At 41.0% G+C, this 12822-nt stretch overlaps 2 protein-coding genes across 15 annotated transcripts in view; one reads left to right on the forward strand and one right to left on the reverse strand.

The window, feature by feature from the left end:
- cd99l2 (CD99 molecule-like 2) overlaps positions 1 to 7812 on the forward strand; it is a 169571-nt gene extending 161759 nt beyond the window's left edge. For all 5 annotated transcript variants that reach the window (XM_059651348.1, XM_059651347.1, XM_048544487.2 and 2 more), the window contains one exon: positions 4 to 7812. In XM_059651348.1, the coding sequence (XP_059507331.1) occupies positions 4 to 68 (65 nt within the window). In that variant the 3' untranslated portion in view covers positions 69 to 7812. The remainder of the gene's footprint in view (positions 1 to 3) is intronic.
- The window catches only part of mtmr1b (myotubularin related protein 1b), a 96477-nt gene continuing 87384 nt past the window's right edge, over positions 3730 to 12822 (reverse strand). For 8 of the 10 annotated variants that reach the window (XM_059651345.1, XM_059651343.1, XM_059651340.1 and 5 more), the window contains one exon: positions 7860 to 11227. In XM_059651345.1, coding sequence (XP_059507328.1) covers positions 11066 to 11227 — 162 coding nt within the window. In that variant the 3' untranslated portion in view covers positions 7860 to 11065. Of the gene's footprint in view, positions 6641 to 7859; positions 11228 to 12822 lie in introns of those variants that run through there. The other 2 variants (XM_059651339.1, XM_059651338.1) reach the window with 2 other exon arrangements.

Here is a 12822-nt window from a genome sequence, read left to right on the forward strand (position 1 = left end):
CAGCTGAACGGAGCCTCCTGCAAGCACAGTCAGAGAAGCCCCCTGCACACAACATCCATCAAGTCTAGATTGGGCACTGAACATCACATCCTTTGCCTTGACGCCAACTTCAGCTTAAATTGGTTTTAACTTTATTTCAGACAAAATGGTTATATAATGGAGGGTGATTCTTTAGAACTTTAGACTGACCCTTTTTAAGTGTGTGTTCAATTCAGTATGGTGCAATTGTTAGAATAGGTCAGCTGTTTGGTTCAACATTTGGCTCAGATCCTACAAGCAAGTAATGGATGAAGTCAAAGTATTTGCCTTGGACGTGAGTCATTCACTGAAAGTTGTTACTTGGGCAAAGCATGTAGTTCAGAGATTCTTTTCATGGTGCTTAAAGAAAAAAAATGAAGTTTAATATTTGAAGTGTTTGACTAGGGGGTGGGTGCAGGTGGATCTGTTTGGTACCATTCTGGCGAATAGCCTTGGCTAGTTCTGTCTATTACCAAAGATGGTTGTAGAATGAAGAATGCATTATGTTTGGTTCAGCAGTGTGTCCTTGCCCATTTCCTCTACATAAAGGTACAAATGAGACTGTTTCTTTATAAAAACATAACATAGTTGAATAACTGCAACTGAGCAAAACCGTACTTTTCTCCTTTAATTGATGTAGTGCTCTCAGATATTCTGGAGAAAGCAGTTAGAATATAAACATGATGTTGGGACATTAAAAACCGAGTCTGTGGAAAACTTAAATACAGTATTCCTACTTTTAACAAGCAAATATTGTCATCATGTCAAATAATCAAATCAGTCCATCCTGTTCATTGGTAACAAAACTTTACAAATTGTGTTGTTGGGAATTGTGAAAGGATGGGCAGACGATCTGAAAATTACATATTGTTGCCTTGGATACAAGGTTTGTGTTAGCTAATGTTATCTAATTGCCTACCAGTAATCTCCGCCTGTAATATTGCTTCAAATTTTACACAGTGACGGCATTTTTCGAAGAGGCTGTTGTCTTCTGTAATTTTATTTTAAGATTGCAATCAGCATCTAACTCCACGAGTCTCTGCTACTGCTTAGACACCTTGCCTTGATCAGTGCCTGTAGCTGACGTCCACAGCTAAGGCCGTAAACAACACAGAGGAGGAACACAGCAAAACTATTTAACATGTCCTGCAGCATCTCATCTGTGTCCCTTGTGTTTTGTTGGATGCAGAAAAGTCTTTACACCAGAAACAAATTTTTAATAGTCACTTTTCATTGTGGTACTTCAGCACATCTTTAGATTCTTTTTCATCAACATCATTTATTACCTTCGGCAAGAGAAACAGCCCAAACCTGGTCAATGGTTAGAAATGTACAAGTTGTTCCAACGGCACTTCAATGTTAGCAGTTACAATGACCTGATATCTTGACATAGACCAGGCTGGCAGCTGTTCTGCAAAGGCTGACTACCCATCAGCAACACGAGGCGATGGCCACCACTATACAGCAAGTCCAGAAGTAGTTACACTAGAATCAAAACATTAACTCTGTTTCTCTATCCACACCTGCAGTCAGGTCTGCTGAGTTTCTCTAACATTCTCTGTGTTTGTTTGTTTTCCAGCCTCTGCAGTTTTTGTTTTGCAGTAAGTTTGATGGCTTTCATTGTAAAAATAATGATTTTACTTTTAGAAGGTGACTTTTTTGTTTCTATATCCTTTAGCTCTGAAAATGGCCTTTCTGAAAAAAATAGCCTTCTCTATAAGATCTTAGCTTCCCACTAATAAACAATGGAAGTCAATCTTGCAGCTGTTGCATGGACGACATCTGTTTCAGATACTCCAGTTGGAATATGGGAACGCTTAAAAACTTGCCTATTACACTGACTGTTAGGCTTGATGCTGTCTGTGGGACTGGTAGCAATAAGCATTTACAGGAATGATGTTAGTGTAGCATCTGTAAACACTCCCTGTCACATTGCTATCTCATTTGCAGCATTGTATAATACTGTCACTAGCACACACAGCAAACAGAGAGAAAGTGTCTTATTGTGGACAGAATGTCAAGTGTGCAAAATCCTCAAGATCTGACACCACTGCAAGCAGAGTAACTCTTCAGCGTCATTGGCCATCTGGGTGCCATATTTAAGCAGTGCCTACAAAATACTGTGTGCAATCTTTGCTCTTGTTTATGTGAGGCGGCAGCAGCAGCTGTTTTCAATTTGAGAATGACAGCGGCCTGTCGAAGTACAATGTTTCAGTCAATTCTGGGAAAAATGGCTTTTAATCTCCCATTCATCTCTGTCACTGCCTGACCCTTACTCACTGGGAATATACAGCCAGGAATGCAGCCAAGTTGTTAATTGCCAAATACAAGTTAGTGCCTAAAATCTTGCGAGATGTGTAACAAATGCCAGTTGCCCAGTGCTTGGATGAACTCTGTGGGAATAGGACCGAAGGGTCTGTTTCCAAACTCTATAGTTAATTAGTCGCTGTCACACTAGGAAGCCACTTGTATTAATGTGGCATCACGTCTGTGCCCAGGTTTACTAACTCCATTTTCCAATCATCTTACCCCCTTCCAGCGTGGTTTCCAGTACCTCACTCTGATAGCCATTACTCACTCGTATGTTTTGTATTAACAGTGAGTGGAAGGAGACTTGTCTGTCAAAAATCTAAATTTACAGCTAAGCCCAATCGTCAGGAACGAAAACAGATTCACCCTAACCCTATTCCTCATCCAGGGGCTATGAGATAAACTGTTGTAACAGTGCTGTCCTAAGTATCTGTAGAATTTACAATGGGGAGGCTCTAGATGCCAATTCAGCAGGTTCACCAAAACCACCAAGTAAATAGAAAAGACCAGGGACTGCCTACTATAATTTTCAGCCAAATCGAAAGATCCAGAAGGTGCCAATGATTTTACTCTTCAAAACCAGAACTATAACCAAACCAGTGAGTTTTTAACTGATTGATTAAGTGGCAACTGAAAATGGTGCTGTTATCTCTCATTGTGAAACCACTTTTGCTCATACAGGCTACTGTCAATGCTCTAAAGATTTGAGATCCAATTCCATGGGGCTGCTCCCCAATAACTGGCCACCTTCACACAGTCAGTAAGTTGTTGCTGAGATCTGGGGAATGTACAGAGAAACAGGAATATTTTGCAGAGCTGAATTAAGTTTGAGTTGATCACTTAATTCAGGCCAGAGTTACAAAATTTAAAAGGCATCCAGTAAAAGGTGGCATGGTGGCTCAGTGGTTAGCACTGTAGCGTCACAGCGCCAGGGACCTAGGTTCAGTTCCAGCCTCGGGCGACTGTCTGTGGGGAGTTTGCACATTCTCCCTGTGTCTGCGTGGGTTTCCTCCAGGTGCTCCGGTTTCCTCCCACAGTCCAAAGATGTGTAGGCACGGTGGATTGGCCATGCTAAATCGCACGTAGTGTTCAGGGGTGTGTGGGTTATAGGGGGAGGAGTCTGGGTGGGGTGCTTCAAGGGGTGGTGTGGACTTGTTGGGCAGAAGGGCCTGTTTCCACACTGTAGGGAATCCAATCTAAATGAGTAGGAAGTGTTTGGAGGGAGATTGCCCTCGTGCAGGCAAATGGGACGAGATCAGTTTAAGATATCTGGTAAGCATTGATGAGTCATAGAGTCATATAGATTGGAAACAAGTCCTATGGCCCAACCTGGTCCATGCTGACCATTATGCCCTCTCAGCTAGTTCCAGTTGCCCACATTTGGTCCATATCCCCCCAAACCCTTCCCATCCATGTACCTATCCAAATGTTTTTTTAAACGTTGCTATTGTTGCCTCGGCCACTTTCTCAGGCAGCCCATTCCAAATACACACCACTCTCCACATGAAGAAGCTGCCCTTCAAATCCTTCTTAAACCTCTCTCCTTAAACCTATGCCCTCTAGTATTCTATTGCCTGTCCCTGGGGAATAAAAAGACTATATGCATACATTCCTATCTATGCCCCTCATGATTTTATACACCTCAAAAAGATCACCCCTCATTCTCCTACATTCCAAGGAATGAACTCCTATCCTGGCCAAAGTCTCCCTATAACTCAGGCCTACTAGTCCTGGCAACATCATAAATCTTCTTTGCACACTTTCCAGTTTAACTATCCTTTTCCTATAGCAGGGTGACCGAACTGTGTATAAAATTCCAATGACTGATACAACTGTAACACAACGTCCCAACTCCTATACTCAATGCTTCAACCAATGAAGGCCAGCATACTAAATGCCTTCTTCACCACCCTATCCATTTGTGACGCTTCTTTCAACAAACAATACACTTGTACTCCCAGGTCCGTCTGTTCAACAACACTCCTCGGGACCTTACCCTTTACTGGAAAGTCAAATCAAGGTAGGACTTGTATAAAGTGCAACACCTGACAGTTGTCTGTATCGAACTGCATTTACCAATCTTCAGCCCACTTCCCCATCTGATCAAGATCCCCCTTTTTTTGATAACCTTCTTTGTTATCAACGAAAGCTCCTAATCTTGTATCATCCACAAACTTAGTAATCATGCCTTGTACATTCACATCCAGATCACTTATGTAAATAACAAAAGGTCCCAGCACTGACTCCTGTGGCACACCTTTAGTCTTTTGAATCTAATTAGCTAGCTCTCCCTGGATCCCATGCCACCTAATCTTCATGACTAGGCTGCCATGCAGGACCTTATCAAAGTTAAAAGTCCAGATAGTCAATATCCACTGGCCTCACCCTCATCTATCCTCTTGGCTACCGCTTCGAAAAACTCTACTAGAAGATTTGTTAGTCATGACTTCCCATGCACAAATCTGTGCTGATTATCCTAAATCATACCTTGACTTTCCAAACATTAGTTAATCCTGTCCCTCAGTATCCTCTCCAATAACTTGTCTACCACTGATGTCAGGTTCCCTGGCTTGTCTTTGCTACCTTCATAAACAATGGAACAACATTAGCCACCCTCTAGTCGTCCGGAACTTCACCAGCGGCTCAAGATGAAGCAAAAATCTCTGCAAGGGCCTCTGCAATTTCTTCCCTCGTCTCCCACAATGTCCAAGGATGAACTTGATCAGCCCCAGGGGATTTATCAACCTTAATGCACTTTAAGACTGCAAACACGTCCTCTCTGGTAATGTGTCTGCAGTCCAAAACATCTCCACTTGTTTCCCTTATTTCCTTAGTATCAATGATTGTCTCCTTAGTAAACACTGGGGAGAAATATTCATTAAAAATCTCCCCCATCTCCTGTGGCCCCAAATAGATGGCCGTTACTAATCTTTAAGGGGACCTATTCTCTAACAGCCACCCTTTTAACCTTACCTGCCAGATCCATCTCATACCCACTTTTTGCTCTTCTGATTTCCCTCAAGTACACTCCTACATTTTTTGTAGGCATAGCTTAAATCCAACGTATGCCTTCTTTTTCCTGACCAAAGCCTCAAAATCCCTTGTCAGCCAGAGATCCCTAAACCTTTCAGCTTTACCCTTTACCCTAATAGGGACATACTATCCCCACACACTTGATATCACAGCTTTAAAAGCCTCCCATTTGCCAGTCATTCCTTTTCCTTCAAACAGACTCAACCAGTACACCTCTGCTAGATCATGCCCGATAGCCCCAAAATTGGCCCTGCTCCAGTTCAGCATCTTAACCTGTGGACCCGTCTATCTTTTTCCATAATTATGTTAAAACTAAGAAAGTTATGGTCACTGAACCCAAAGTGCTCTCTGTCTGATACTTCAGTCACTTGCCTGACCTAGTTTCGTAAGAGGAGGTCCAGTGTGGTGCCGTCCAGAGTAGGATCCTCTACATATTGATTTAGGAAACTTTCCTATACACATTTGACAAATTCTGTCCCATCCGGGCCTTGTACACTCTGGGTGACCCAGTCAATACAGGGGAAATTGAGTTGGACTAAAGGGCCTGTTTCCATGCTGTACCAATCTTTGTGATGTGATCAAGTGTGTTTCTGAACACGTGTGCCCACATCAACAGGGATAGTTCTGAATATGGAACTTTAATAGGCTGACTATAATTAGTCATAAAATGCAAGAAACCATTGAGAATATTTGCAATAAATCATATACGTACATGTCTTTAACATGCATAACAAATATATAAGAAATGTTTTTAGTTTTCATTCGCTGATAAGCGAATCAGATGTTCTGCTTGGGAGAGATACAGCACCATGCGCATGATTGACAATCCATTCATAGGGGTCGCACCTCCAGGGATGCCCCGCTCCCCTGTCTTCCACCACCCTCTCACGTCAGCGAGACTTTGTCTGCAATTGCTCTGATGTTCAGCATCAAGTATTTCCAAAAAAAATGCTTCTGTGGATTTGCCAATTCTATTTTTATTTTGGGTGTAACTTAATGAAATTGTAGATTTAGGCACAACTTGACATCAGGCAGATAGGCCCAAATTCAGGTGCAACTTTTAAGTTGTGTCCAAAGAAGAAACACCAAAAATGACAATCCTCCGCCTGTGTACAACTCCAGCTCCCTTGCAGGACACTGATTTTCATCACTCCCTTGTTGACAGCCATCCTTTGAACTGTCTGGATCCTAATCGTCTCGTTTTCCCTATCTAAACCTCTCTTTTTACATCAGGAACAAAAACAAAGTTGCTGGAAAAGCTCAGTGGGTCTGGTAGCACCTGTGAAGAAAAAAAAATCAGAGTTAACATTTTGGGTCCAGTGACCTTTCCTCAGAACTCTCCATTTACATCCTCTTTTATGACACTCCTTAAAACTTGCCTTTTGCCATTTTGGTTACCTGTCCTTAAAACCTATGCAGATTTGTGCCAAATTTCATTTTACAAGTTCTCCTGTAAAGTGTCTCGCTTAAAGGAAACCAAGAAATGTGAGTTGATATTGTATCCTAAATACAAGACTTGACTAAGGAAAGTGCAAACCAAATCTCAAAAATGAGCACGACACTGAGCATTGTGGTCTCTTCAAGGCATCTCACAGGTGGAAGTGTGTGTGTTTGTGCCCCCTTGAGGTTATAACCAGACAGTATGAGAGCTGGATTGCAAGTAAATAGGCTGAAGGAAAAACATGGTGCTTGGCCCATGTTTGATTTGAAGTTTATTCCACAGATTTTTCTTCCTTTACGTGGCTTTTAAATATCAAGAGAAAACAGCTACTTTCCATAAAATGCCCATGTTATATGGTTAGTGTTACCTTCTAAATGTTGACTTGTTTCGATTGTAGTTTCCAGTAGTTTCAGTCATGCCATAAATCTGCTGGTTAACTTATACAAGAATGAGAAATAATCCTCCGTCGGAAATACATCAGCAGCAAAGCAAAGTGGAACATTTATGCAGTGTCAGCTCATGAATGAAGCTATAACTGAACCCTTAGAATTTATCTGTTATTTTCATGTGTGTAGTTGGGTGAGTTCTAATGAAATTGGTCAAAAGCAAAGATCGGCTAGAGTCAAAAATGATGTGTTGTGATGCACAAAGGTACAACTTTCCAAAAATGCAATAAAATATGACACTGAATAAAGCAAATGCAGCAAGATTTTAGAAGGAATGGGTAATCAACTATTAAATGCATAACCAAGAGTAAAAGCACTGCAAAAATATTCCCAAGGCTTTTGTGTGATTTTGTTTTCTGTAAGCTAATGTTAATAAACCAGTTCTAGATTTGATCTTTCTAATAAATGATGACATTTTGGTTAGAATTAGCGGTCTCATAATTCCAGAGGAGGTGTGACATAGTAAACCATGTTCAGCATCAAAATCAGTTAAAGTTTGTACCTCAGTGACTCAATAATTGAACTGTAACCAAATTGAAAGCTCTGAATAAACTTGTACATTAACTCAGCTTCTACTTGGTCTTCATTACAAACTAGCAAAGAGACCCACGAAACTTCCACAAACAAATATCTTTATTGGAACATTACTTCTTTAAATACAGGATTTCTACTTTTTCACAGAATCAGAAGTGTTGTCTGAGGAAAAAAATAACTACACAAAGTTGTGCCAATGTGAAAAAAAAACGGAGGAATATAAAACACAAGTTTTTTGTCTAAGGTCTGCCTGTTGTTCCATCTTGCAGGTGAAAGCAAAATTGGGAATGTTTGCTCCCAAATTGAAAAGGCAGGTTTTCATCTGATGAGCTCAGTATCTTTCTGGGAAAACCCTGTTATTTCTTTGAAGTCTACTTGTTATAAATACAACCTCAACCATCACAAAAAAAAAGCTTAACTACCAATCTTATTCCCTGACAAAGTCCTTGTTCAGGATTCAGGTTTTGTCATGACACTGTAGTTGATCCATCTTCGGGTCAATGTTTGTGTGGTGGCAAATGCACTGAAGTTAGTCCTGACTGTAGAGTTTCTATACTGTCATCATAATCTTCATCTATTGAATTAAAACCAATGTATTCTTTTAATTCAGCTGACAGTTTATTCCAAAAACATTTCATTCAAATGAAGTGAATTTAATTCTTGCCACAATTTAACAGTTTTTTCAATAATAAGCTGAACCAAATAATCAATCACACTGCCATTTTGTTGTACTTAAACATTTCTATCATCTCACCCATGCTATTCCATCAATCACATCCCTCCCTTACGGAAGTGCTCTCCATCCACTGTTTCTCCACTAACCCCTCACTGTCATCATCAAACTTTGTCAACCTCATTTTGCACCATGCCCTGCAGTCCTCTATGGGCACTGCATGTGCCAGACATATCCACCAAATAAACCATCTGACAGACAGGTCCCCTAAACTGATAAAGCTACGGCGTTGACAGATTTTTTTTTTAGAAAAACAACTTAATAAAGATGGCTTTTTTTTCATCAAATGATTAATTTTGCTCCTTTTTTAAGGGTGTGATATCACTTCTGAAGCTACAAGTTAAACTGTTCACTATTGAGTGCCAATAAGTCACTGTGTTCAGATAATTAATGAAACTCGCCTTTTTATGCATCTTTCACATCTCTGCAATGTTTCAAAGCACTTTACAGCCAATGAAATAAATTTGAAGAGTAGTCACTGTCATAGTATAGTCAAACAGCCAGTGCGCACACAGCAAGTTCCCACAAACAACGATGAGTCTGTTTCAGTGATGCACATTGAGTAATTAACATTGGCCAGGACATTGGAGCGAAGTCTCTTGTTCTTCAAGAAGTACCATGGAATATTTTGCAATGACCTGAGAGGGCAGATAGGGCCTCACAGCATATATTAAAATGTAATGCATTAGGCAAACACCCTCTATGTACATGCCAAATACTCACCAAAGTAAAATGCTTTTGCTTGTAAATTAATACATTGCGTTGTGGTTTAAAGAATTGCTTATCTGCCTCAGAGATTTGTCCATTGGTAGCAACACTGGCAGTGGGATTGCTAGAGCTCTTTGACAGAAAACACAGACAGGAGAAGATGAAAATCTACAGAAAATTCAAAATTAGCACTTGGAATTGCTACAGAACATGATGAGGTGTTACTATTCCAGACTTGCAGCCACTTTCAGTATTTGCTAATTGGAGGGCAATCCAGACATGGGCCACTATCTAATTATGCTCACTGTTAAGTTTCTAGGTCCAGGTAAAACTTAAAAATGATCAGTCTGGAATACTGAAAACATGCATGCTCCCACCAAAAATCCAAATGAAATTCAGCTTTGGTCTATTCAAAGCCAAACCTCAGATGTTCATCCCAAATACATTAATTCTACAAAGACATGGACAGAAGTTGAATCCTTTGGCCTTTTTAGATAACACTTGTAAAGGCCATTTGGGTCAATGGTTAAAACATGCAATGCCTCTGTTTTTTTAAAACCAAAACTACTTTTTAAGTACTGAAAAAAAGGCATAACCCTGTAGAAATGCCATGAAAATAATGCATGTAATGACTGAAACCTGCATTTTTGTAAAAGTAGAAGGGACACATCTGCGAAATGTTGTATGATTTGATAAATAATTGGAATGAGAAACGCATTACATCAGACTTTTAACCTGGTGCTCAAATTCTGCAAAGATACAAAAGGACACCTTCCTCTTTGTACAAATGAAAGGCAGTCCTGGTTTCAGGAAATTTGCAGCTTCTCTTATGATTTTTGCAAAGCTTGTTTTGTAAAATTTTTGTTCTCTTCATTCTTAGAAATAATTTGAGTTGTCTGCTATACTACAGCACTCCTGGCACAAAACAGGCTCAATGTTTTGATGGCAGAATTCCCCCTCAGCATGGAAACGTGCAACCCCTCTTCCCCGACACAGAAAACGCCCCCACACACTTGAAAGGGAGATGAAGTTGTGAGGAAAAGAAGTTTACTAACTCTGTTATGTTCCAGACGCAATGACATTTCAATTTTGTGCATCTCATGGATGAGGATATTGCTGCTGATTTTGTCAAACGCTAAATCTTAAAAAACTATGAATACACAGCTTCCCAAGGCTTCAGAAACCCACAGGGGAAACTTCTGCAAAGTGTTTACATTCATTTGCAATGATAAATTTAGTGATGGGGATACAGCCATAAAAATATACATATTCTATTAACGAGAAGAAGTTAAAATAGCAATCGTCAAGTTGTCTACAAAAGAAAAGACAAAAATCGAACTGATTTCTCTGGATTATGATAGGATATCCACCTACCAACCCCAAGTCACAGGTTCCAGCTGATTATGGCCAATAAAGTGGTTTGTGTTGTGGGAGGGACAGAGGTGAAAGTTGAGTCATTTGAGCAGACTACAAAGGAAACTTGGCACTCTGGTCCTTTGCCTGGGCAAATCCATCAGATCCATCTGCCTTTGCCTCCAAACCCTCCTCCCCAGACCTTTCTGGCTAATTCATGGATTGGCACTAAATTTTAGGCCAGTTACACAGTGGCACTCAGATTTACCCTTCCACCATAGGTCTCAAAATCAGAATAAAGCAGTTGCGCAACAGAGATATCCTCACAGGTTTACAAAAACCTAAAAGTACACTGCAAAATATTGCACACTCGTGCACATTTATATACAGAATCAGCCGTATTTACAGCTCCCATATACATGTTGCAGTCGTAACTTCAGTGACTCAGGTACCAGCAAAGAAGCATGGCAGGGAGGATGGTTGGTGGATTCACACTGTTGTCTGCACAGGTGACACTGAATGTGTGGGCGAAGCTCGTTCGGAGGAAGATGACACTGCCATGTTGCTGACCTCACGCTGAAGCTCCTCGACCTTCTTCTGCAGCTCAGCCCGGACACCGAGAAGCTCCTTGTAAGTCTGGTGGATCGGCAACTGTCAAGAGAAAAACACAAGGAGACTGTCACCCAAATGCATTTGGCTGTTGCTTTGCAGAAGCTCAAGAGTGGTGCTGGCTCACAGCAATGGGCCTTGAAGCCGCTCGAAACTTCGGAGAGGCAAATGACCGATGGAGGTTTCCAAGAGGTGGGGAGGGTGATTGTGGTCATTTGTTCTGATCAGAGAAACAATTCTGAACAACTGAGTGGAAGCATCGGGATATCTGGTTTGAAGATTAACTGATAAAGCTTGAACACATTATTTTAAATTGGCATTTATCCAATAGGTAAGTCAGTTGAGGAGAATAGGGCTCAAAACTGAAAAGAGATGCATCAAACAGTCATGTGGAGACTAAGTGATTTCAGTTCAAATACACCAATGGAACAATAATGTGATGTTCATTATTTACTGGATGCAGGGGTGCTGATGAAAGCAGCACAGGCAATTGTATCATCTCAAAAAGGCTGCTACATGAAATCTAAAAATCTGATAAATCTATCCTGACAAACCCTATCAAAAGTGCCATAATTCTAGTTAATCTTGCAGGAGGCTATTGTGATTAGCTCCACTCCCCCCGTTTTCTCCTCACAGCCCTGCACCTTTCTTTCCTGCAAGCATATATACAGTTCCAAATAACCGAGGATGGTGGCAATCAGAAACTGCTGGAAAAACTCAGCAGGTCTGGCAGCATCTGTGGAGAGGAAGCAGAATGAACATTTCAGGTCCAGTGACCCTTCCTCAGAACAGTGGACCATGTTCTGAGGAAGGGTCACTGGACCTGAAACATTGACTCTGCTTTCTCCCCACAGATGCTGCCAGAGCTGCTGAGATTTTTCCAGCAATTTCTGATTTTGTATACCCAGTGCCCTCCGAACAGTAGAGATCAATCTGCCGCCACCACAATTCCAGGTAAAAATTCGAGTGTGGAAGAAATTCAGCCAGCCTAAAACACTGTGCTCACTCCAACCCCATTACTCACGACCTATCTTTTTATGAAGTTGTTACTGTCAAATAAAATCTGAAATTGTTAAACTCAGCATATTTGGGCCTTATATGTTCACTCTTCTGATTCATATTTGGCTGATCATTAATGTACAGGAAGCATATTTACACACAGTCCACATCTTGGGATTTGGACATCACTTGCTAGTCCAGCATACATTGCCCATCCCTAACTGCCCTCGAGAAGGTGATGATGAGCTCCATTCTTGTAGTGTTGCAGTCACTGGGGACACTCAGTGTGTTACAAACAGACTCCCAGGAATAGGACCCTGTGACACTGAAGGAACAGCAATAGGGTTACAAGTCAGGATGGTTTGAGACTTGGAGGGAAATCTGCAGGTGATGATGTTACCACTCTTCAACAGCTAGACAGTGCATAAAAAAACCTGAAGAACTGTGGATGCTGTAAATCAGGAACAAGAACAGAAGTTGCTGGAAAAGCTCAGCAGGTCTGGCAGCATCTGTGAGGGGAAAAAAAATCAAGAGTTAACGTTTCGGGTCCAGTGACCCTTCCTCAGAACAGAGTTGGGTGACCAGATGCAAAACATTAACTCTGATGTGTTCTTCACTGACGCTGCCAGACCTGCTGG

Source organism: Stegostoma tigrinum, chromosome 15 (genome assembly GCF_030684315.1).
Source record: "Stegostoma tigrinum isolate sSteTig4 chromosome 15, sSteTig4.hap1, whole genome shotgun sequence".
Lineage (NCBI taxonomy): Eukaryota > Metazoa > Chordata > Chondrichthyes > Orectolobiformes > Stegostomatidae > Stegostoma > Stegostoma tigrinum.